Genomic DNA, 26,024 nt, shown 5'->3' on the forward strand with positions numbered 1-26,024 from the left:
TTTCTGGGTCTGTTTCTTTTTGATGAGGAAGAAATGTGAATAGAAGCCTCTCCCTCTGAGATGCTGTGGTACTTCCTCTATGGCTCCCTTTTGTAGAAGCGAGAGAACTTCCTTCTGCATTTCTTTGCGATGATGGTTGAGCCTGAGTACTGGAGGGTGGTCCGGTGGTATCTCCACAAATTCCAGTGTGTGGCCCCTGCTTATGACATCCAGGACCCATTTGTCCGATATTATGGACATCCAGTTGGTGTAGTATTGAGACAGATAGTGGTCGTTGTCCGGGATCTTTTTTGTTTGGGGAGCGCCTGCCTGAAATCATTGACGTCTATTAGACTGCTGATTTTTCCCCCTGGCGTTGGATTTACCTCTGGACTGTTGTTGGTAAGAGGAGTTAGAGGATCTGAACTGGTTGTTGGTGTTAAACTGACGATATCCCTGCTGATTGTACGGTTGATATCGGTTGGATTGAAAAGAGGATCTTTGATTAAATTGGCCTCTTGCACCCCTCTTTCGAAAGGACTGAAACTTTCCCTGCTGAAGAGATCCCAGCGCTCTAGCCGTATCCGTGTCCGACTTTATGCCTTGCAATGCCTCATCAATATGTTTCCCAAATAGGTTTTCACCATCAAAGGGCATATCGACAATCTTCGCCTGCACTTCTGGTCGAAAAGAAGTCGCCTTGAGCCAGCCCTGTCTGCGAAGCGAGACCGCCCCGGCCATTTGTCTGAAGGCCAAAGACGAAACATCCATGGCGATGTCGATAGACTCAGCAGCCGATTTTGCTCCTTCTTTGAGAAGGGCTGCCGCTTCTTCCTTTCGATCCTCTGGAAGCGCTGACAGGATGGGAGCCAGATCTGACCATATCTGCCTGTTGTAACGGCCAAGCAGAGCCATCGCATTTGCCGCTTTAATGGTAGAGGCTGCCATGACCGCAAACCTCTTACCTGCTCCATCCATTCTCCTCCCTTCCTTGTCTGGTGGCACTAGTGAAGTAGCCACCGGGTTTTTAGAATTTCTTTGCGCCGCCTGTGTCACAACCGATTCCGGCCTGGGATGTCCAATGAGGCAGGCTGCCGTAGATTCTGGAGCTCTGTATTTCTTTTCAATTCGTGGAACTGAAACCGCTATAGTAGCTGGTGTTTTTAGAATCTTGAGGCCCTCCTCCCATATATGCGGGATAATAGGGATTGAGCGAAGTGACCTTTTGTTTTCATCCTTGAAATCGTACAAGAAACAATCCGTCTCTTGCACGTCCACATCCAGACTGAATCTCTTGGCCGCCCTTTCCATGATATCATGGAAGCCTCCGATGTCTTGAGGAGGGGAGGTAGATTTGAGTGGTTCAGGTGATGCAGCCAATGGCAAGACGTATTCGTCCCATTCCTTCCCCGAGGCATCATGAACTAGCTCTCCTTCTTCGGGCTCTTCATCGTCATCGGAGTCCGTTAGGTCGTCCCTAATAGTAACCACCTGCGGAGATTTAACCCCTTGATCTTGAGGGGCAGGCGCTTTTTTAGGTGTCTGCGTGGGAGGCGTGTGCGTAACTGGTTGCGAGGAATTCGCCTCTGGGAAGCGACGATAGTAGTCGTTTAGCATCAATCTAAGATCAGACACAAGGGTGAGGGGTATAGAAACTGTCTCTTGACGTTCTTCCTCCCGTGAGTCCTCGTGCTGCTCTTCTTCATCTTCATAATCACCAGATTCCTGGAATGATTCATATCTGGAAGATTGTGGCCTGTCCCTGAAGGAAAAACTCTCCTCCTCATCCGTATCTTGGCTTTTTATCTGAAGCTGAGAAGGACTCTAGGCGGCACTTGAGGACTCCTCTCCCTCCGAATCCTGCTCCAGCAGCGATGACGGCGGCAAGGGAGAAATCTTTGTCCAGGAGGTGAACTCTGCGGACTTACTGATGGTAGCCGAACCTCTTGTCGACTGAAAAGAGCGGATGGAGATCATGGTCTTCGACTGAGGAGAACTGTCGCTTTAGCCGATGAAAGCAAGATTTTTGTCGACTTTTGTCGACGGAACCACCGTCGACGGGACCATCGTCGACGGGACCATCGTCGATGGGACCATCGTCGACGAGACCTTCGTCGACGGGACCTTCGTCGACGAGACCTTCGTCGACGGAACCTTCGTCGACGGAACCTTCGTCAACGGAACTGTCGTCGACGGGACCTTCGTCGACGGGACCTTCGTCGACGGAACCTTCGTCGACGGAACCTTCGTCGACGGAACCTGCGTCGACGGGGCCCCCATCGACATTCGTGACATCGAACCTGTCGTCAACGGAGTCGTCGTCGTCGTCGACGGTCCTGACAGAGACATCTTACTCATCGATGTCGTTGCCGTAGACGTCGTGGTCGTCAACGCAGCCTTAGATCCTGTCTTCGACGAAGCTGTAGTCGACGGAACTGAAGTTTTCACCACAGACTTAGTAGCAGAAGCCATCGAATTGGTAGAAGGTGCAGATCCAGGTCCTTTAAGACTTGACTGCTTCTCCAGAGGAGTAATAGGAAGATATGATGTCGATTTTTCCTTAGATTTACTCCTTTTAGACTCCACTTTCTCCACAGAAACAGAGGCTTTTCTTTTCTTGGGAGTGGAGTGAGAAGATTCTTCCTCAGAATCTGAGCCTGATGTGGCTATATGAGTACACACAATACCTCAAAGTAGAAGGCAGGAAACAAGATTCCCAAGGGTCAAAAGTTCACACAGGAACAGAAGAAAACTGAGCAGAGCTCAGGGAGACTCCTTTCTCACACGAAGGCGGTTGGAAATCTGAGGCAGGAAGCTGCTGCTGGGGAGTGTGAGGGCAGGGCAGCAATTCTGATTGGCTGGCTTTTGGACCAAAACAAAGAAATGGTCTGGTTACCAAATAGTACAGCCCCTATGGGGATTTTCTATGCAGTTTTTTCTTCTCTATGATACTGCTTGGTCATTCTGTTACCGTGAGACTCCCACCATGACGACGGGGAAGATACAAGCATGTGAATCTATGAAAGATGTAATACTGGAGAATTAGGAGAATCCCCTTCCCCTAGAGGATGGGCTAAGAAACTGGGTATCAAAATTGACAATAAATTATCCATGGAAGAGCAGGTGAAGACCGTGTCAGGCACATGTTTTGGTACCATGAGGATGCTCAGAAAAATCTTTCAGTGGATCCCGCTAAATGCCAGAAAGACTCTTATCCAGTCACTCCTAGTTAGTCGACTGGACTATGGCAACTCTTTGTTGGTGAGAGTAAGAGAGGACTTGGAAGCCAAACTTCAAGTGGTTCAAAATACGGCAGCCCGTCTTGCCCTCAATAAGCCAGCAACCTGCCAGCAACCGCAACCTGCTCTGTACTCGGAAAATAAGGAAGACCAACATGAGTGGGCTAGCCTTTTCTTATCTGGCACCCAGTTATTGGAACTCTCTCCATGAAGAGCTCCGTGCCTGTTCCAGTTTCTTTCAATTTAAGAAACTACTTAAAACCTGGCTTTTCTAATCTGGTTCCCACTGTCAATAGGTTGTTCTCTTCTCAGGCGTCGAGAGATCCCCTGGGGATGATTCGCTGCCCCCAATAAATGACCAAAACATAATAAATAAACAAAATAAATGATAAACACCTCTGTTGTATACAATCTATCTAACCATGAATCAGTTACAGTCAGCGATGCGTAAAGATCAAGTTTGATGATAAACACCTCTCGTAAAGGGCCACTATGATGGGTGCATTTACAGACGCAACGATGGACAATGGAGTCACTTCTTCCACATCAGGGCTTGGGTGGTAAATGCAGTGCACTGCAAGCATTAACCCTGAGAGTCACAGCTCACATTCTTCTCCTTTCATTCTTCTATGTCAGGGCCAGGGTGGTAAATGCAGTGCACTGCAAGCATTAACCCTGAGAGTCGCAGCTCTCATTATGATACTTTCATTCTTCCATGTCAGGGCCTGGGTGGTAAATGCAGTGCACTGCAAGCATTAACCCTGAGAGTCACACCTTACATTCTTCTCCTTTCATTCATCCATGTCAGGGCTTGGGGGGTGAATGCCGTGCACTGAAAGCATTAACCCTGAGAGTCACAGCTCACATTCTTCTCCCTTCATTCTTTCATGTCAGGGCCTGGGTGGTGAATGCAGTGCACTGCAAGCATTAACCCTGAGAGTCACAGCTCAAATTCTTCTCCTTTCATTCTTTCATGTCAGGGCCTGGGTGGTAAATGCAGTGCACTGCAAGCATTAACACAAATAGTCACAGCTCTCCTTCTGATCCATTCACTTGTTCCGTGTCAGGGCTTGGGTGATAAATGCCATGCACTGCAAGCATTAACACAGAGAGTCGCAGCTCTCATTCTTCTCCTTTCATTCTTCCATGTCAGGCCCTGGGTGGTAAATGCAGTGCACTGCAAGCATTAACACAGAGAGTCGCAGCTCTCATTCTTCTCCTTTCATTCTTCCATGTCAGGCCCTGGGTGGTAAATGCAGTGCACTGCAAGTATTAACACAGAGAGTCACAGCTCTCCTTCTGATCCTTTCACTTGTTCCGCGTCAGGGCCTGGGTGGTAAATGTTGTGTACTGCAAGCAATATACCCAAGAGTGACAGTTCACATTCCTCTCCTTTCACTTTGCTTTTGGACACTGTTCTCTGGCCGCTGTCACTGAATCATTACTGTTGTAGAAAACAACCAAACACCACAATCAGCTGTGACTATTCACGAGTGTGTGCTTGTTAAATTAGTTCTTCTTGCAGGGACTCAGTCCAAGTGTGTTGAGTTTATAGGTTTTATCACTAATCCCTAAAGTTAGCTGAAAATACCCTTCTTAGTCCAAGCATTGTTTCTAGAGCTGCTTTTTTTGCGGGGATTCTGCTCATGCACAGAACTATGCGCAGGTAACCAGGACCTAAGTGTATTGTGGTGTACCAAAAACCCACCTCAGTGCCCGGAACCCCTATCCGACTAGCAACAGTGTCTCATTCATTCCCCGTACTACAGCGAAGCTACCAATGAACAAGCGACTTTGGGACCTCTCAGGAGTAGTGGGAATCAAGAACACTCTTTTGTTTTTATTCTCATAAATGTCCACAACGTGAGCAATCAGAGACATGGTATAGTTTAAAATGTTTATTTCAACTACGTGCTCTAAGATGCAGTATCTTTGCTAACATAAGTAAAAAGATGCATACAATCAATACAATCAACATTGTTACAATTCCATAAAATACAAAGGGAGAAATCATATTATAATGATAGTGGAACCAGGTCTATAGCACCTTGTGTACCACCCTCCCCTTGTTAGGAGCTAGGTATTATAATAATACAAGATCTTTAGGTTAAAACCGGGAACCCCATACCTCCAAAGTCAGGTGAAGTGAATCACATCCCAGATCAGCACAGCTCTTTCTCGATTGAAAGGTTTTTTCCAAGTGCTCGTCTCATGCATGCAGTGCAATATTAAAAGCACATGAGTTTCAGAAATGAGCAGCTGTGTTTTGTGTTGTGTCTAGAGCGTGGGCCGATCAACCTGCATCAACAGCATACATTGTTATTTTAACCTTGAACACTTTGTGCAGACTTGAGGTCGCAGTCTGAGTCTAGAGATATGAAAAACAGACTGCTCTCATGTGAGGGAAAAGCAAGCAGTTTGTCTTTATAAAAACAGAGACATGTAGTGTCATGTGCAAAAGCAGCAAAATGGCGTTTTCGCAACTAACTCACTTATGCTAATATAGCAATGTGTGCGGGCAGAATCATATTCATCCCTACACTTTTACAGGTAGCATGAACAAGAACACTTGGATAATTTTCTTTGTAACTCTTCATCGCCAAATAAAAACTACCAGTGTTTCTTTTCTTTCATTCCTCATTGTGCTAGTCTCCCAGTGGATTTCCTGTTATATCACGTTGTTTTTTCTATGTGTACCGAAGTGAATAATCACTGGGAACAGACACTTTTATTATTCTACAAATCTTTGGTTTTCTTCATTTCTTCTAGTCGAGTCTTCATTCATCTGGTATTTGAATATCCCACATAATTATATATTTGTTCCTGTAATTTGTTTATCTCACAATAACTGCACTGTTCTGCTCCTGTCTATGTCCTCAGATTAGTCAATATTATTATTAATGTTCTTCATTTCTTTCTGAATTCACTTCATCTCTAGGATTATTTCTAAGTGAGTTAAATGAAGGTGTGTGTTCGCTGAGGCTATGTAGGATCAGAAATTGATAAAAGCTCGTCACACTTTTAGTACACTTGTAAGTTTTACCCAATGTTTGTTCGCAATTGACAAAATCACTTCTGACATTCATTGCAATGCTCATTTTTACTCTGTGTATGTTAGTTGATGCATTCGTAGGTTTAATAACTGACAGAAAATATACACACACCACTGCACCTGAAAGGATTTTTCTCTGTGAGCATTAACTGATGAATCCTTAATGCGAAAAATGACCTAAAGGTACTTCTACACTCACTACTGTTGTATGGTATTTACAGAGTGTGTGTATGCTGATGTCTATATAGACTTGATAATTGACTACATTTCTTCACACATTCACTGCACTTGAAGGCTTTTCTTCTGCGTGTGTTCGCTGATGCCTGTTTAGGATTGATAATGGACTACAGCTTTTCAGGCATTCATGGCATTTAAAAGATTTTTTTCACCTTTGTGAGCTCGCTGATGATTTCTTAATGCTGAAGAGTAAGTAAAACTACTGCCACATTCGTTGCAATGGTAGGGTTTTTCCCCAGTGTGTATTCGCTGATGTGTCCTGAGGTGTGATAAGCGACTGAAGCTCTTTACACATTCACTGCAATGGTATGGTTTTTCCGCTGTGTGTATTCTCTGATGTCTGTGGAGGTTTGAAATGTGACTAAAGCTCTTTACACATTCACTGCAATTGTATGGTTTTTCCGCTGTGTGTATTCTCTGATGTCTGTGGAGGTTTGAAATGTGACTAAAGCTCTTTACACATTCACTGCAATTGTATGGTTTTTCCCCTGTGTGTATTTTCTGATGTCTGTTTAGCTGTGAAATCTGATTGAAGCTCTTCACACATTCACTGCAATGGTATGGTTTTTCCCCTGTGTGTATTCTCTGATGTGTGTGGAGGTTTGAAATGTTACTAAAGCTCATTACACATTCATTGCAATGGTATGGTTTTTCCCCTGTGTGTTTTCTCTGATGTGTGTGGAGGTTTGAAATGTGACTAAAGCTCTTTACACATTCACTACAATGGTATGGTTTTTCCCCTGTGTGTATTTTCTGATGTCTGTTTAGCTGTGAAATCTGATTGAAGCTCTTCACACATTCACTGCAATGGTATGGTTTTTCCCCTGTGTGTATTTTCTGATGTCTGTTTAGCTGTGAAATCTGATTGAAGCTCTTCACACATTCACTGCAATGGTATGGTTTTTCCCCTGTGTGTATTTTCTGATGGCTGTGTAGGTGTGAAATATGATTGAAACTCTTCACACATTCACTGCAATGGTATGGTTTTTCCCCTGAGTGTATTCGCTGATGTGTTTGGAGGTGTGATAACCGACTGAAGCTCTGCACACATTCCTTGCAAGGGTATGGCTTTTCCCCTGTGTGTATTCTCTGATGTGTGTGGAGGTTTGAAATTTGACTGAAGCTCTTTACACATTCATTGCAATGGTATGGTTTTTCCCCTGTGTGTATTCGCTGATGTCTTTGGAGGTCTGTTAACCGACTGAAGCTCTTTATACATTCAGTGCAATGGTATGTTTTTTCCCCTGTTTGTATTCGCTGATGCTCTTTTATGGTTTCTGATTGGCTAAAGTTCTTGACATATTCAGTGCAATTGCCCGATTTTTCTCCTGACTGTGTTTCCTGAAGGGTCAGCATAGTTAATAAACCACTTGCGTTAATTTCACATTCCATGTATGTGTGTGATATTTTGGACGCTTGATTTCCGATTTAACAATAAAATACAAGGCTCACTAAATACCTGCCACATTCATAATATAAGTAAGGCTTCCTTGTGGGTGATTGCATCTTTAGAGTGGATAATGGCTTTACATGCTTGCGGGTAAAGCTTAATCTTCGTTCCGGTAGGTGCAAATTGGGACAATACTCTGTACTTCAGAGAGCAGATCTCCGCTTTCCTTTAGCCTTCAGTTGCTAGGCTCCACTTCATTGTGCTTTTCCCTGGTGCCTGCGGTTTGGCTTGAAAGAGTTTGTAATACACCTAGAGCACTGAATGGTGGTCTGTTGCCAGTTTAGATAGCGAAGCACTGCTCTAGCCTTATCATGATGATGAAGCGACTTGTAATGCGTACAGCTACTCCAAAGAGTGTCCTGGGGCCAAGCACAGGTCAGAAAAGAAAGTATATCTGTTTGTTTCAAACATGGTCAAAAAGCCAAGTTTTCAACCCTTTTTAAACATTATCATGTTGCTAACAGCTCAAAGCTGAAGAGGGAGTTTGTTCCAAGCTATGGATCCCAAATAGACACGAGACCTTCCTCCAACTCTCATACCGACCTCATGATCAAAGCTGGTGTTGGACGCTTGTTTACACAGGAGGTGGTTTGTCAGTTTTGTTGCCTTAATTTTGTTGAGGTCACTTCTTTGTCTTGGGCTGTCGAGGTGCAGATCTCAGACTCGGACACTCACTGAATTGCCTTTGACTGCTTCTTCCTGGATCTGTCCTCTGCCTCTGATTGCTCTGATGTTTTTGGAGCTCCTTATTTTTGATAATTTTTGCAGGTTTGATATGTTATCTTCATTATTCATAATCAATCCGTGCATTTAAGGCTTATTCTCTGTTGGATGTAAAAAAATGCAATATTACTAAATGCAAATGTAATGGAATGTGAATACACAATATTTAACCAGCTGTAGAAGACATCTCTTCTCTACCATATTTGAAATTTAGTAAGGAACATTTTACCATACATAGATATTTCATTAAAACTGCGGTTGAACATGTCACATCTTATTTACTTCTGAAAAGGCAGTGATTTACCAATGTTCCAGAGTAAATTACTAACGAAAGGGCAGCTACAGAGCACTCGTGCTACAGGTAAAGTTTTGGGTAGATACACATGGACAAGATTTCAATTAACCAGAACAGATTGTGGAAAAAGAGATGAATCAGGAAGCGTGGCCGTTAATTCAGTTTCAGGAAGTATCTACCAAAGGTAGCTCTTCAGAAAGTGTATAACAAAGGTAACTCTTCAGGAAGTATTTAACCAAGGTAACTCTTTTGGAAGTGTATAACAAGGGTAGCTCTTTAGAAAGTGTATAACAAAGGTATCTCTTTAGGAAGTATATATGACAAAGGTAACTCCAGACACCTTTTTCCACGATGCTTTCCGGTTCAAACTGGATCAGCTCAAATGCCAACTCCAGCCTTTACCTTGCAGCTCATTAAGGGCCTTACTACGAGTGCGACGGCCCTCATGATCGCCGTACGCACAGTGGCGGGACAACTGCCACCATCCTGGCGGTCTGACAGCCGTATTATGAGTGTTGTGGTAGGAGGCGGTCTCCAAACACCCTGAATATGTTGGCAGTGCCGATGCCGACATCGCCAAGCATATTACGTCTGCATATCCACCGCCCTTTTCATGGCGGGATCCCACCATGAAAAGGATAAAGGACATGCAGGTAAGGGGGCCCTAACAGGGCCCCAGCCGATTCTGCTCCTGGGGTTGCATGCGGGGGGCACATGTTGTGCCACCCCATGGAATCTCACTGTTGTTCCTGCACAGTGTGGCATGCATGACATGGTGCAGGAACAGGCTCTCTAATAAGCCTAATACAGCCGCCACAAGACCACTGCTGCACCGCCCACCCATATCAGTTATTTATTCTTTATAGAGAATCCATCACAACCAATAATTTAACTGAAATATCCCTAACTCCAACAGATGTGTGCATATAAATAATTGTTTTTGTTTTTCAACATTTACAACATATTTGACTTATTGTGGTCTGTCTGAAGGCCAGGATGCTACTTTGTGACTCAACAGGGCTTTGGTAGAGCGAGAGGGGATGTCTGTTGTCCACAGGTGAAGTCTTATTTCTCCCATCCCATATTTCTTTTATCCAGGTTTACCTCATTCCATGTCCTTCAGCTCCCCTACTCCCCTAGGTCTGTGTACTCACTCTACAGGGTTCATTGTTAGCTGTGGCAGGGGACACACTTGAAGCGTGCACACAGCAGATGCAGATAATGGCCTGATAGAGAAGAGGCCATGGTTGGCAGTACGGAGCTCACAAGCTTCATTTCAGAAGCTCACCTGGGAGGTACTAACTGAGGAGGTGCACAGGAAGGGGCCAATTAGCTATAAACAGAGAGAGTGCACAGGTGGGTTCTTGTGAGGTATAAACAGATGAGGTGCACATATAGGTACCTATGAGGTACAAACAGAGCAGGCACACAGGTAGGTGCTAATGAGGTATAAACAGAGGAAGTGAACAGGTAGGTGCTTCAGTGACACGGGGACTATATCTGCTTCTAGACCCTCTTCCTATAACGCTGGCTCCTGCTCCTTTTACAACACTTGATGCAGACAAGGGGCCTGATTTAGAGTTTATCTGACAGGTTATTGCCTCAGACATGACAGATCATGATCGCTTTATTACAATTGCCAAAGAATATAATGCACTTTTAATAGGGTGGACGGGACACCTGCCACATTTATGACAGAATAAGCCATCCGCCTAAATATAAATCGGGCCCTTGGCGGACATTGTGTCTAGTGTCTTCCCAGTGTTGGAAAGCATCCATTTTATTAATGGCACAGTATTATCTCACCCCTGCTGTGGCTTGCAGTCATAAGGCCATTATGAACGGACTAAGTTTTGTGCCAGAAAGCCTGTGAAAAGTTTAGCAAGAATGTTTAGGAGGGAGATGGGTCTGTATGATGAGCAGGACTAGGGGGTTTTCCAGGGCCTGTGAATAACCATCATTAGTGTTTCTCTCTTGGTGTCAGTGAGCTTGACTGTGTCCTCAGATGAGTTGTTTGCAGCTTTTCTTATTTATGCTCAAAGAGTTGGAGTTTTTAGGACTAAGCAGCTCTTTCAACAATGTTTGAAAACAAAACTAGTCAGGTGATAGCTGCCAGGTGTACATGTTTTGCATGTGTAGAATCACACACTAGTAAATGTATCGCACGCTTGCTTCGCCGTGCCAGTTTGTGAATGACCGCTAACTTGTGAATAAGTGAAAATTCACAGACCCCAATCTGACTCTTTCTGACACTTAGAGTTTCACTTTAACAAAATGCGGGAGTAACTCTCCTTCCAGGCTAGGAAGAGAAATGGATCACCCTCTAAACGTGGTGGCGAGTAGTGCTATACGGTTCATAGCACCATTTATCCGGGCAAAACTGGGGAAATGGTACAATGCACTGGGAAAATGGCATGTGATGACAATGTGGCATGACCTTCCCACTACACGTACGTTTACACTTTTTTTGGGCTGTCTGTGTTCAGTTTATCAAGGCCCAGGGTCTAGTTTCAAGTCAAGAGATAGTGCAGGATTAGACTAATTATAATGTCATACATTCCAACAAATGCCTTTAACACGTACGCCTTTTCCATGCAAGTCTTTACCATGCATAATGATTTACAATGGCCTTGCCATAAACCACCTCAAAATGACTTTATCCAAAGGACGATCAGCCGCACTCTCACTCCGTGTGCCACGAAGACGACAAACCATTGTCCAAGCGCTCACTACTGTTTTATTAATTCTATAATGCAGCAAAACCCAACACATGATGCCAATGCGTTTCGTCTCACGCCTTCAACCGAGCAACCCAGTGTACCACAACCACATCACCATATCTAATTAAGTTGGCCAACCTTTATGACAAGGCCTTGAACACAAGCAAAGGTAATGCGCTGGGCAGCTTCCCCTACTTAGCTGTGTTCACATTCAGTCCTGTTAGGCAGTGCCATGCTCCCTGATGGAACTTCCCGCCACTGACGGGCTGATAATCATTTCCAACTCTAAAGCAGATGTATTTCACGAATAGAACAATATCCAACGAGTCTTCACTCTTTCATACAGCATCCCTCTCGCAAATAACATTTATTCTCCAGCAAGGCTAGGTGACAGCAGTAGCCAGTGTGTCAGGGGCTCTAGTCCAAGAAAGAAATTCCCTCTTTGACCCATGTTAAACTCTGAAATACAGCAATAATTAAGAGTTCAGTGGGCCCTGGTGCCACTGCACCTGCTGCGCAAATGGAAGCTACGCCTCTAGGTTGAAATTAGGAATGGAGGAAAAACAATCCGTGTTTGGGATAAATGTGATTACATAGAAAATTGCGGGTGTGCTAATGTAATTTAATTTGTTTTTTAAATTGTAAGGCAGGCTTGGGGAATACCTCATTAAAAGAGGCTTTCTATCTTCTACAGCAGAAAAGTGTGTACCTACAAAGAAATACACATACAAAGGTTTGCACAGGTCCACAAATACACAAACAAAATATGAACACACAGATAAGAGTGGGCGTAGTTGGAGGAGTACCACTATACCGAATTTTGTGGAATTGATCAAAAACTCTGTGAATTCTGCTCCGCAACTCCATTCCGTCTCACCACAATTAAGAAAACAGAATCCTCACATACCCTTGGGAAAACGACAATTAACATTATCACATGCTAAAATGCATATAATCATCTCATAAAAGTGAAAATAAAAAACAGCAAGCAGTGAGAGAAGGGATGATTCTGGGGTCCTTCCTAACCTAGTGACAACACCAAGCAGAATCCTTGAACACAAACAGCACACGATGCTGAAATGATTTGGTGGTGGTCCCATCCTTCTAGGACCACCCCAAGCACAGGTATGGGCAAAATACAATCCCAACCAAAGGCCCTGCAAAGCATTATGGGACGAAATTCTAGAGTGCAGTAAATATTATAGTATCCAATATCAAAACCCTCCTCAGGGGTAGGCTCTCAGGCTCAGCTGAGAGCTAATACAATAATATTCACTAAACTCTAGTATCTTGCCCCATAATGCCCCGCTTTCAGCAAGCAAGAGCATTTTTTTCTATTATCGCTTGCTAGAAGTGGAACACAGTTTGCTGTGGCTTGGCCGGAGCGGTATAGCTCCCGCCAAGCCACAACAAACAGCTGTGTCCCAGGGGTGGGCACCCCGGGACATAGCAGGAGTCTGGCTGAATTGGCTGCAGGTTCTTCATATTTTCCCCAGGGCTGCGGAGGGGCCATGTGACCCCCGCAATACATTTAACAAAAAAGAGGTGGCAGTCCCTAGGGTTGCAGGGGGGTCTGTGTGGCCCCCACACGTCAATTAAAATTAGAGCCCTGATCTACCTGATTGTTTTAATTGTGCCGAGGGAGACGCCCCAAAGATATGTAACCGGTCAATTGTATGCCTACTTTATGCAGATGATATTGTATTAATGGACCTAACCCCTATTGGGTTGAACAGAAAGTTGATTTCCTTGCAGAACTATACAGTCGATCACTTTTTGAAAATAAATATTTCAAAAAGTAAAATTTTAGTAATGAAAAGTAAGAAAAATAGAAAATTATGTAATTTCAATTGGCATATAGGTTATCAAAAATTGGAGGTTGTAGATTCATATCCTTATTTAGGGAAATTAATAGCAGGTAGCACAAAGAACAAACTCCATATTGAACACAGCGCAGCTAAAGCAGTATCACACGCCAATGGTTTGCGTATTTTTTATAATGCTATGGGTAGAAGGCATTTCTTACATGTATTAATGGTTTTTAAAGTAAACATTCCACTAACGCTGCTTTATGCCATTAAATCCATCCCCATCAAAGATTGGAATTTTTTGGACAGAATTGAAGGTCAGATATTATGCAAATTATGTAATTTTAATACTTTAGTTCCATCGGCTGCTATTAGGCTGGAATTTGGCTTAATAAGCTCCTACATTCAAGGTTTAGCTAGGGTTTTACGTTGGGGATACCAGTTGAAAAATTCAGAGCGAGACTCTAAGAGGGATCATGTGTCAAGAAGTTTTTGGTGTTCGGGCAACTAATTATTCCTTTTATCATGATTTTTTATTTGCACCAAAAACCTTCTCTATACAAGAAGATTTAGTGAGTACTCTTCTTCCTTTAGAATTCAAATCTTTCTTAAAAACCTTTAGTGGTAAGATTAGTTTTAATAGAGACATTGGATTCTGTAATTCCAAAAAGAGACTTGAGTTAATTATAAGGACAACCACACCAAAAACTCCCCAAAAATATGTATATTCGAATTTACAGCATGGACCCCGAAGACTTCTCACACTATGTCGCATGAATCTTCTATCTCTAAACGATCTAACTGCACACTGGTCCCCAAATCTGAGTAATGGAAAAATATGTAACCTTTGCAATCTGAGTGTTCAGATCTTGGATCATGTCTTGTTTGCATGTCCCGCATTGACCTCGAGTCGTCACCGTTGGCTACGACCAATGTTCTTACAAAATGGCGTCAAAAATGTAACTTCAGCACGCAATTTTCTATTTTGTCCAAAAAATGAAGCAGTGTGTTTAAAACGTTTTAAGTATTTTAAGGAGTTTATGTGTATATTTTAATCCTGTTTTCTGCGGTTGTTCGCACAAGAGGGAGATGCTGTGTTCTTTTTCCACCTTCCGTTCCGCTGCTAGCTTAAAATCTGTGATAAAGTGAGATACTGGACTGCGTTCACACAAGTATTGCTGCTACTGTATTGCTTTCTGGTTAGGATAGGATATGTTTTATACATTTTGTTTGCTGCTAAAATCAAAAAGGCTGCTGAGGATGAATTCTACATTTTTATCTTGTATTTTAAATTGTTGATATTTATTGCCCCCCGTTCACTTTAGTTCTTTCAGGATACATCTTGCCGTTTTATTCCGTTTACTGTTTGTGGAATGAGTGCTGCTATATTTACATTTTCTTGTATTAACTTGTATGCATTTTATGTGGACCTCATTTGAGTTACAAATCTTAATAAATATTTGAATTGAATTGAATAGAGCCCTGGAGAGGTGGTCCCTGGGTCTCCGGGAAGACCGCGCAGGCCCCCCCCCCCCAAATTGACAAAAGGCCCAGGGAGATGGCCTTCCCCGGGGCCACAGGGGTTCTGTGTGGCCTACCGCATTATTTAAAATTAAAGACCTGAGAAGGTGGCAGCCCCCAGGGTGGAGGAAGGGGGGTCCCCGCGACCCACACTCTGTGTAAAGAGAAAGCCCCAGGGAGGTGGCGGACACCGGGGCAGGTGGGGAGTCAAAGAGCCTCCAGGGAGGTGATGGTTCCGGGGCAGTGGGGGAGGTTGTACAGGGCTCGACAAATCCATTCGCCCGCTCGCATTTGCGAGGGAGAATTGATTAGGACGAGCTATTTTTAGGTCCTACTCGCCCTTTCTGGCGAGTACGAAGACGAACTAACTTTTGTCCTCTGTCTTTGAAAACGGAGCAAAAGTGACAAGATAACATGATTTAAAGGCATTTTTTTGCTCACAAAGGGAATGAGCAATAAAGACGCCTTTAAATCTTGTTACCTTGTCACTTTTGCTCTGTTTTCAGAGACGGAGGTGAAGTAGGTTACAATTAGGTCGAGGGGATTTTCCAAGGTACTAGACCTGCAGGACTAGTACAATTTTTCTGATTTTTTGAGCCCTGCTGTGCTAGCCTCCCCCACTTTCATTTTTAAAGAAGCCCCGGGTAGGTGATGGCCCCTGGGGCAATATTCAGCTTCATGGGGGGGACCTGTGTGCCCCTCACTCTATTATTTTTAGAAATGCCCTCAGGACCTGGCCCACCTGGGGCCAACACAGGAGACCACGCTTGGTTTAACAACAAAAAATTTGGCAGGGTCCACGGATCATGCTGAAATAATTTTTTTTAATGCTTTTTTGGCCATGCGAGGTCTTTGTGGGACTCCCCCGAAGAGACCCAGTGGGGTCAGGGTGTTTCTACCCGACACCATTTTCTTTTTTTTAATGTTTTTTTCTGTGACTTGATTCAAACGGAGTCACAAGACGGCTTCCAACACCTCCTGGTTTGAAGTGTTGGTAGCCAATCAGATCACGGCATGAGATTGGGAGGGGTTGCGGGTCCTCCGTGTCCCAAGGTATTTCTGTAAATAACTCTGCAACTACTGTACAGATTTAAAGAAATCACAAAAAGGCACTTCCCTGAATCAACATCCATTTTCCTGCCAAATCTGATGTCATTCTGTTAAGCAGGTCAGGGCTGTAGCCATGTCTAAATTTCATATGGAAATTAACATGGGGGAAAAAGCGTTTTGGGACCCCCCCTTTTTTTTAAGCCCACGCTTGACAGATCACCCCGAAAAAAGACAGCAGCTAAAGTGAGTTGCAAACTACTTTTAAAAATTTCACGAGGATTCGTCAAATGACACCAAAGTTATTGGCAAATGAAAAAACGCTCTTCCTATGGAAACTACATCCTAACTAAAACTGATGTAGCTGATATTTTATGATACCAAAAGCCTTTTGCTTTAAGGCCTGTAGCTTTCTTTAATCTACTTAAAATTGACACCAGCAAGAATGCATAAAAGGTCACACGTTCCATTTTCTGTTTCAGCCAGCTGCAACGTGCAAAGCAATGCAAGGCTTTCCGAGAAATACGCGTGCCAGCTTCAGGCTAGCTATTGCAGAAACAGCACATTTCCTATCTGTGTCAACGTGACCTGACCGGTCACGTCTGTGCCATGCCCACGTATACCAGAAACACATATTTCACCTCTATGGAAATACCCCAAATCTGCTTTTGTCGATGACACGTGCCGATGACACGTGGGCAGCAACACCAGATCGTAGACGTATTTCAGTCCTTAGAAGGTATCACACCAGGATTAGCCTTCACTGATTGGTCCAGCAGGACATAGTTTGATCTGTGCTATGTATTTTGTGATGCCCATCCTCTAGGGCTTGTATCTATAAAATATCTCTGCAATGTCATACCAATTGGGCACTCAGTAAGCTTTGCTGAGGTCTCCGTGCTGCACGTTTATTTTGCATTCTGATTGGGGTCCAAATAAATGTTGCAAACGTGTGTGCTGAGAGAGAATTGTTTCTGTGTCATTTTATTATCCTTTATTATTTCAGCTTCAACATTTGGTGAAGAATGCGGTCCCATCACAACTGACTGGCTCCATTGACGGACACTGGTGTTTGGACTCTTCAGCACCCTCTGAGAGAGGGGATTTGAGGTGATAACGTTCCGTTTATTTATCTCTCTCCGATCTTTCTGGTTGCTGGAGCGTCGATACAGGTGGATGGTCTCGTTGTTGCCTCTTTGTTGTCTTTGGGGTGATTCTGCTCTTTTCCCTCTCAGCGCGCTTGTGTTGTTTCTGCCCTATGTCTGGGCCTGTGTGTTTATGTCCTGGGGATATTTACACTGCTTGTTTTCCGGACTCCATGTCTTTCATGGTCCCTTTTATGGTCACGTTCTTCGTTCTCCTGTTATTGGTTCTCATGGTCTATTTATGCTTCTGCCATCACAAGGTCCAGGAAGTCAATACTGTTTAGCCGTTTATCTCGCTTTCTGTAATATTGACTTTTCTTTGATTCTGCGCCACAGGCGTGTATTCACTTCTGTCATTGCTGCCTACTGTCCGCTGCCTTTTCTCACATACAATTTTTTTCTTGTCCTGGAGGGTCTGGCCCAGGTCTCCAACATTCCCTGGCTGGTGACGGCAAGTTTCAGCAGGATTCCTGGCCGACAGTAACTCTTTGCCACACTGACATTACTGGTGCCAGATCCCCTGTTGCTCAGTGAACTAATACAACTGATTTCTCATGACATTTCCTTTCCAACGGGTTCGGCACAAGTACATGAGCAAGAATTAACAAATGTACGTTTTGACTTTCAACATTGTGCCATTTTTGCTATAGAGGACACCGGCTCTAGCCTTATCCAAGACCTGGAACATTCCCCATCGTGCCGTTTTTGCAATAGAGAACACTGGTCCTAGACTTATCTGAGACATTGAATAGAACAGGAAAACAGTGGGTAAAATACCTGGCTGTAAGGGTTAGTTAGCATAGCGCCAAGAGGAAGAAGAACAAAATTAGGGCCTATTCACCAGCCTGAGTGGACCAAGAATAAACTTAGGGCTCCTTCACAAGAAGATTAAAAAGCATAGGGAAGGGACAGGTTTGTTCTGGAGCCATGCCATCCACTGAACCACACACATGTAACTGAAACGCAGTGGTCCTTGCAATATTATTACCGGCACCAGCAATACTAGTGACAACAATGATTATAGTCTATTCTGCAGATCTTGAGATACCGCATCTTAATGGAAGAGTGGGGGATGGGAGTGATGGAAATGAACCAACGAAATCCCCAAAGGACTATGAACTGAATATGACCACAAAGAATGCTGAAATGGGGGTGGATGTGAATAAAGGGGATCAAGGAGGATTGTGGGAAACATATGAAGGAAATCAATACATTGAAATGCTAAAGCCATATGTAACAATTTTGAATATATCTGATTGCTATGTTTGCACACACCTGCCCACAGATGCCACACATAGTTTGAAGTACCACGTATTGCCAGGATCCAAGTATGTAGGCTGTGTCTTAATGCGCAACATGCTACAAAGCCAACACAGCATGTCTGTGTCGGTGTCGGTAGGTGTGACTGTATCTGAAGTACTGGTCCCTCCCAGCGATAGCAAGCAAGCAACAGGCTCTCCTCTCATACCTAAAAGGGTCCCTTGCACAAATATGCAGGCCACTAGGGGAGACCTAGAGATGTTAAAAGGATTTGACAGGCCATCCAGGAATGATGAGTGGGGTGGTAGAGCAGGCTGGGATGACATGGGGACAGAGCAGACAGGCAACAATAAAGTACCAAGGTTCAGGGTAGGGAAAGTGTCATCCCTTTCCTGCATCCTCAATGATCAACGGATAGCACCCAAAAGAATACCAGTTTTGCCAAAACCAGGAAGAGCATGCAGCATTGATGAATTACTGGGCAAAGACGCCTGGAAGGAATGCATCTCCTTTTCATGCACCTTAGCAGAACTGGCTCAGAGTCAGCAGGGATTGTTCGACTGGAAAGACAGGATAAACAAGATAAAAGGTATAGAACCAGCAAAGACAGTTCAACAGATATATATGGGCACCAGCAGCTGTAACCACACCACGAGACTGACACGAATCAGGAGCCGTGACAAGTCATCTCCAGGTCTGGTAGGTTACAGGGGCCTTTTCATTGTCTGTGGCCCATGGGCATACTTCTATCTGCCCCCAGGATGGTATGGAAGATGCTACCTAGCATCCGTCATTCCGCAGATGACCCACTTCACCAAATTAGTGCCAGCAGAAAAGTAAGTGTTGGCGCTGGTTAGGGCCAGGAGAATGGCAGCATGGGTAGACAACATATTAACAGGTTTTGGGTGATGATCTCAGTAGTAGGCGGTGCCTATACCTCAGTAAGGGTACACCAGTTATCCAGAATGATTGAGGATCTAGCGGATTCTACCACTGGCGCCTTAGGGAATATAACAGAAGAACTCACCTCCATGAGGGCCGTCGTAATCCAGAATAGGATTGCTCTAGACATCATTCTGGCCAAAGAAGGAGGAGTCTGATCCGTCCTTCATCAATTACCTTCTCAGTGCTGCATATTCATACCGGATAACAGTGGGAATATAAATAAAGCAATAAATGAGATCAAGGACATTAGAGATGAGGCTCATGGTATACACACAGGGGGCCTGTTGGAAGACATGATGAACTGGTTTGCAGACTGGGGTTCTTGGATACTAAAGGCCATTATAATAGTGGTAGCAGTCCTTTTGACACTATGCCTCCTGGTCAAAATATGCCCGGCCTGTTGTACAGTCATTTCCAACTCCTGTGCCCACTGCATATCCAGGGATGGTATTACACCACACTACACCCATGAGGATGAGGGACAAGAGATGATGAACAAAGCTGATTTCTGATTAGCATATGATTTGGTATCAGATGTGGTGATGATGTAGCTGATATTTTATGATACCAAAAGGCTTTTGCTTTAAGGCCTGTAGCTTTCTTTAATCTACTTAAAATTGACACCAGCAAGAATGCACAAAATGGTCACACGTTCCATTTTCTGTGTCAGCCAGCTGCAACGTGCAAAGCAATGCAAGGCTTTCCGAGAAATACGTGTGCCAGCTTCAGGCTAGCTATTGCAGAACCAGCACATTTCCTATCTGTGTCAACGTGACCTGACCGGTCACGTCTGTGCCATGCCCACGTATACCAGAAACACATATTTCACCTCTATGGAAATACTCCAAATCTGCTTTTGTCGATGACACGTGCCGATGACACGTGGGCAGCAACACCAGATCGTAGACGTATTTCGGTCCTTAGAAGGTATCACACCAGGATTAGCCTTCACTGATTGGTCCAGCAGGACATAGTCTGATCTGTGTTACGTATTTTGTGATGCCCATCCTCTAGGGATTGTATCTATAAAATATCTCTACAATGTCATACCAATTGGGCACTCAGTAAGCTTTGCTGAGGTCTCCATGCTGCACGTTTATTTTGCCTTCTGATTGGGTTCCCAATAAATCTTGCAAACTTGTGTGCTGAGAGAGAATTGTTTCTGTGTCATGTTATTATCCTTTATTATTTCAGTTTCAACAGAACTACCTATTGGCAACCGCCTGTAGGTGACATATACACACACATCGGATATATATACTTGGCATTTTGTTGTAAAGGCATGCGGGGAAAAGGCATGCGTGATAAATGGTGCATTGTAATTGCTATTTTCCTCTGGCTGCCAATCCGCCAGAGAAACCATTTTAAAGTTCTTAGTCTGATTCACAAACTCCTCTACAGCACTGGGCCAGCATATCTTGCAAAAAAATGAGTGTGGTATCGTCCCTCCAGATCATTAAGATCAAGCTCAAAATCCTTTCTAGTACAACCTCGGGAAGGGATGAGGCGAAATGGATGCCGGTCCTTCTCCTATGTGGCTCCATTTCTTTGGAATAAACTCCCCCCTAATCTTTTGTCAATTACCAACCACCAGCTTTTTCGTAAAAACCTTAAAGCCTGACTCTTTCCGAAATAACTGCTACCTAGCTGCTCTAGCCCATTGTCATGGTTGCTGTTCTTTATTGCAAAGCGCCCTGAGACGTTACGGTGATTTGTGCGCTATATAAAATCATTTGACTTCTGACTATGTCCAGTTTATCAAGGCGTAGGGTTTAGTATCACATCAGGAGAAACCACAGGATTAGACTAATTAAGACCCCAATTGGTCTCATAGCGTCATGGGACTCAATGGGACATGAACCTAAACGGAGTCAATGCCGTTTACGGAGTCCACTTCAATGGGCCTTTGCTACCAGTGTCTCATAGCGTCATGGTACTCAATGGGACATGAACCTAAACTGAGTCAATGCCGTCTATGGAGTCCACTTCAATGGGCCTTTGCTACCAGTGTCTCATAGCGTCATGGTACTCAATGGGACATGAACCTAAACGGAGTCAATGCCGTCTACAGAGTCCACTTCAATGGGCCTTTGCTACCAGTGTCTCATAGCGTCATGGTACTCAATGGAACAAGAACCTAAACTGAGTCAATGCCGTCTACGGAGTCCACTTCAATGGGCCTTTGCTACCAGTGTCTCATAGGGTCATGGTACTCAATGGGACATGAACCTAAACTGAGTCAATGCCGTCTACGGAGTCCACTTCAATGGGCCTTTGCTACCAGTGTCTCATAGGGTCATGGTACTCAATGGGACATGAACCTAAACTGAGTCAATGCCATCTACGGAGTCCACTTCAATGGGCCTTTGCTACCAGTGTCTCATAGCGTCATGGTACTCAATGGGACATGAACCTAAACGGAGTCAATGCCGTCTACGGAGTCCACTTCAATGGGCCTTTGCTACCAGTGTCTCATAGCGTCATGGTACTCAATGGGACGTGAACCTAAACGGAGTCCACTTCAATGGGCCTTTGCTACCAGTGTCTTGAAAGTTTCCAGTTGCACTTACGCTTCTTTTAGTGCTGAGGCAGTTTTGGTATTTGGTTCACCACAGAACGAAAGGCCTGACTAGTCCAGTTGAAACTTCAAATTTAAATTTAAAGAAGACTGCTGACTCAGTCATCACCTTTGTACATTGACAGGGGTTCTTTTCAGAGCATAAAAATGAGGTGGACGCCCACATTCGATTTTGATGGCAATCCACCAAATGTTTACAAAGTGGGGTTTGTTTCTGAAAAACACACTGGGAGTTTTTTCACGGGGAGTGTGGATCATTATTTTCTTTTCTGTCCATCGCTACCAGGTTTTACCTAGAGGTGACTAACAAAAACAAGCATTTGCAATGCAATAGGTCTCGCATTTTCAAGAGTTAGAGCTATGCGCATTGCAAATAGCAAAGTATTTTACCTAACTATAAAATGAGAGGTTTGGTTTGATTATGTGTTTTAAAAAATAATACATGTAAACTTGAGCTTATTTAAGGTAAAATAAAAAGTAAATGTTAAATGAAAATAGAATCAAAAGGTATTTAACTATTAAGCACATGTAAGATGATCCTGTGCCAGTTATTTGTCTTTACCGACCGCTCTTCTTCCTGTAAGATAGCGTTTGTGACCGGGAGGTAGGTGTGAAAAGCTCTTTGTGGCGAGCCCGGCAGGATAAAAAAAAACATGGCCGCTAACTTCAATATGAAGCGGTGTGCAGAAAAGGAAGGCGTGGCCGCTACCACGAAAGAATGTGAAAAAGTGAATGAGAGGTGTGGCACACACAAGTCATATGTCATAATTAACCACCACATGTTAAACATACCTACAGATGGTATATGCATGTATATAAACTCAAATGTACACAATAAAATTAAACAAATGAATATATGTATGCACTCTACTAATCTATTATAGAATACCGGGAGGGCAAGGGTGATAAAGTGGGCATTCCTGTTCAGAACACTGCTAGCCGGTGACTGCCTGTCTGCATCCTTCTGTGTACCTGTTCTACCTGGGGGTGAGGTGCCTGTTCCGCAGCATACCGTGTACCACACAAACATCTGTGTTGCACAGTTTACTCCGCGTTCAACATTGCGTCGTTTGGGTTTCTTGTTATATATGCTTTCATTGTTTTAAGTTTTACTGGTAATATGACCTTCTCTCCTGCACAACACTTCATTTAGCAAAGGAAATCCTAGGTTATAGGGAGCACGAGAGCAAACCCCCTCACAGGGGCAGGGGAAGTAAACAAAAGAAGACAAACATCTGCACCCAATACACTTACTGCGTCCTCAGTAGGCACATAATATGGCGCTACTTTCACTATTAGATTAGTTTTGAACCAGTTTTTAACTGCAACGTGTTCTTCCCTTTCAAGGTGTTGCCTCGCATCTAAGTCAGTCCTAAATCAGTTTTAAAAAAACTGCATCGGTTTTGTTTGTTCTGCAAATGTACTGTGTACCAGCAATAGAGGGCAGGAGGGCAGGATACCAACATGTAGCTTCAGCTGTAAACTGGAAGCTACGGGCTGCGGCGTGGGGAAGTAGCTATAATCCTTACCACGCCACACTACAACAAGCAGCGACAAATGGAATGCTGTCCATTCACAAGCTGGTAAATGGAAGCCGCTGACGTAGGCGCGCCGTGCCGACACACCATACGCGTGCACATGTCCTGTCCGGGCGCATGCACATCTCCTGTACCTCGACGACAATAGATCTCGCCAAGTGAGCAACAAATGCGCTGCATCGCTAGGCGAGACCTAAAAAGGACAGTACATGATCCACCCTAAATAAAGTGGGCAGTGTAATGCCCCTCCTTTGACGATCCCTACTCTATTGGCTGTCAGAGGAAGCTTGAAACCCTTAAGGTCTGCCATCCAGGCAGTTTATTCTTTTGTGTTTGCAAAGGAGTACCCAAACTATAAATCATGTCATAAAGGTCTAGTGGACTATTCTCTAGTTTGGGTAACACCCAGGATTCCAGCCATGCCCCTGCACAGGAACAGTTTTTTTACCCTGCTGGGAGGATTTTCAAATGAGCCAAGATGATAACCTTCAGGCCGGCCTGAACCTTCTAGATCCGACGGCCACTTTAGACACTGTTCAACAATTACTTCTCGTTTTGAATGTCCTTCGGTGGGAGGCACCAAGGGCAGCTCTACAATCGTTCTGCTTCTTCAGCGTGGTTGTTCCAACACTGTTGTTTTTCTGCTCGTCTGCACTAGAAGCATCTGACGCAAACTATGGAATAACACAGGCCAGGCACCAGGAGAATCTGATGCAAACAAAGCAATACGTCCAAAAGTAGGGGAAGGTAGTGGATCAGGGTCTGATCCAAGGGCTCAAATTACCATTCACGGAAACATGAGAATGGGAGGCCCAGCCACAGTCAAAGCCCCAAAGACAGTAACTAACAAAAGCGACCGGGCCGTTCCTAAAGAGGAAAGAAGGAGAAGACAGCGGTCACGGGAATGGCAGGGATAGTGCTCAGTGGAGGACTACCCTGGGTATCCAATTTGTTGGATATAATGGCCTCACCCACCCTTGCGAGTGTCATGCTTCATCATCGGCAGTGCTCCTCGTTGGGCTGGCGGTGCAATGTCCAACGGGCTCACCTCAAAGAGGGGCTCTTTAGCGGAGATCTTTTATCCAACTGCCTATGGGTGAAGTGTGGGTGAGGGGCCAGGAGGAAGAGGATAGTGTGAGTGAGGTTAAAATGTGGCACAAGGTACCGGAGATCAATTTATTCTGGTGGTCCTCTGCCACAAGTAAAATCAAGAGATAGCCTGTGATCGCTGGAAATTAGGATTCCACGTCACGATACAGGACTAAAGTGCATTTCGTGTGGTCAACATGTTTCTCGCCTAAGCACAATGGCTGCGATTCTTCAGGACCTATTCAGTAACTACTATCACAAAAAAAATGACCTAACAAAGTAGCAGTTTATGTTATATATCATCAGTTGTACTACCTGTATGGCACTGCTCTTGCCTAGGGGAAGACAAAAGAGATTGTTACCATAGATTAGTGACAACAAGTGACCCTTTCGTGACCGTGAGCACAAAGTGCTAATGTGAATAAGGTGACAAACTAGTGAAAATTTGTGACTAGTATGTAATTTCATGAATCACACATTAAAAACATATGCACAGCATATATATACATATATACAGCAGCAGCTTATTCAGACCCCCGATGTTCATCCTGTAACTCGGGTAAACTGTTACTCACCTAATGGTCAAGGTGTGTAGGTATCAACAGTACCCGGTAGGTCTGACATCAAGGGAGAACCATTGGGGTTTATGGCTAAGAAGGGAACAATCAGAATTGCTTGGTTACAAAAGAACTGTTTCTTGAGTGGTTGGAACAGATGCCTGCTAGTTTCTTGTGAGCAGGGACCTGGTGTCTAGTGGTTGAGCGGTATAAAATTTAGGATAATTATACTAAATGCGATCAATCTATGGAGCCCTAAAAAAAAATGCTGTGCAACAGTCACGCTTAGGCTGTATACCCCTTCGCTTGCTAGTGCAAACGGTAATGTGGTCACTAAAATATGTGACCCCCCGTAGGCTTTACCACCGGTGGCTGTGCTATGCCTACTCATGGGGTAGTAGCGTCAAACGACCCCTCAAGTTAAATGCCCAGTGAGCGGTTCGTTTATGGGATGAAGGATGTCGCAAGGAGCACCAGTTTAGTAAAAATGCGCGTTACTTCTCCAAGATAGTTGCCGCTTGGTGGCCCGGTGAGGGGGAAACGTCAGTGATCGCGCCCCATGAGTGATTATGATTAAAAGTGGCATCTCAGCTATTGCAGTGCAAGGGGAGAGCGTGCCCTCGTGTTGTTGGCTTAGCGTAAGTGAACCAGCGGTGACAACACTTACTTTAATCTGCCTCTGTCAGCGCCCGTTATGCCTAACCATCCATACCGGGTCCGGATAGTGGTGTTTTCTGGTGTGTTGCCAGGTTAACTAATGTTGGGGGCGTGGTCAGTGTAGGGCGTAGTCCAGCCCCGTGTGTCACGTGATTTCAGCCGTGACTGTGGAGGCCATCTTCGA

At 44.3% G+C, this 26,024-nt stretch overlaps 1 protein-coding gene across 1 annotated transcript in view; it reads right to left on the reverse strand.

Moving 5' to 3' along the window:
* Positions 1-5,101: 5,101 nt before the first annotated feature.
* LOC147668150 (uncharacterized) overlaps positions 5,102-26,024 on the reverse strand; it is a 41,118-nt gene continuing 20,195 nt past the window's right edge. The window contains exon 2 of the mRNA XM_086948746.1: positions 5,102-8,781. Coding sequence (XP_086804872.1) covers positions 6,625-7,899 — 1,275 coding nt within the window. The 5' untranslated portion in view covers positions 7,900-8,781 and the 3' untranslated portion in view covers positions 5,102-6,624. The remainder of the gene's footprint in view (positions 8,782-26,024) is intronic.

Source organism: Lissotriton vulgaris, unplaced genomic scaffold (genome assembly GCF_964263255.1).
Source record: "Lissotriton vulgaris unplaced genomic scaffold, aLisVul1.2 SCAFFOLD_3036, whole genome shotgun sequence".
Taxonomy (NCBI): Eukaryota; Metazoa; Chordata; class Amphibia; order Caudata; family Salamandridae; genus Lissotriton; species Lissotriton vulgaris.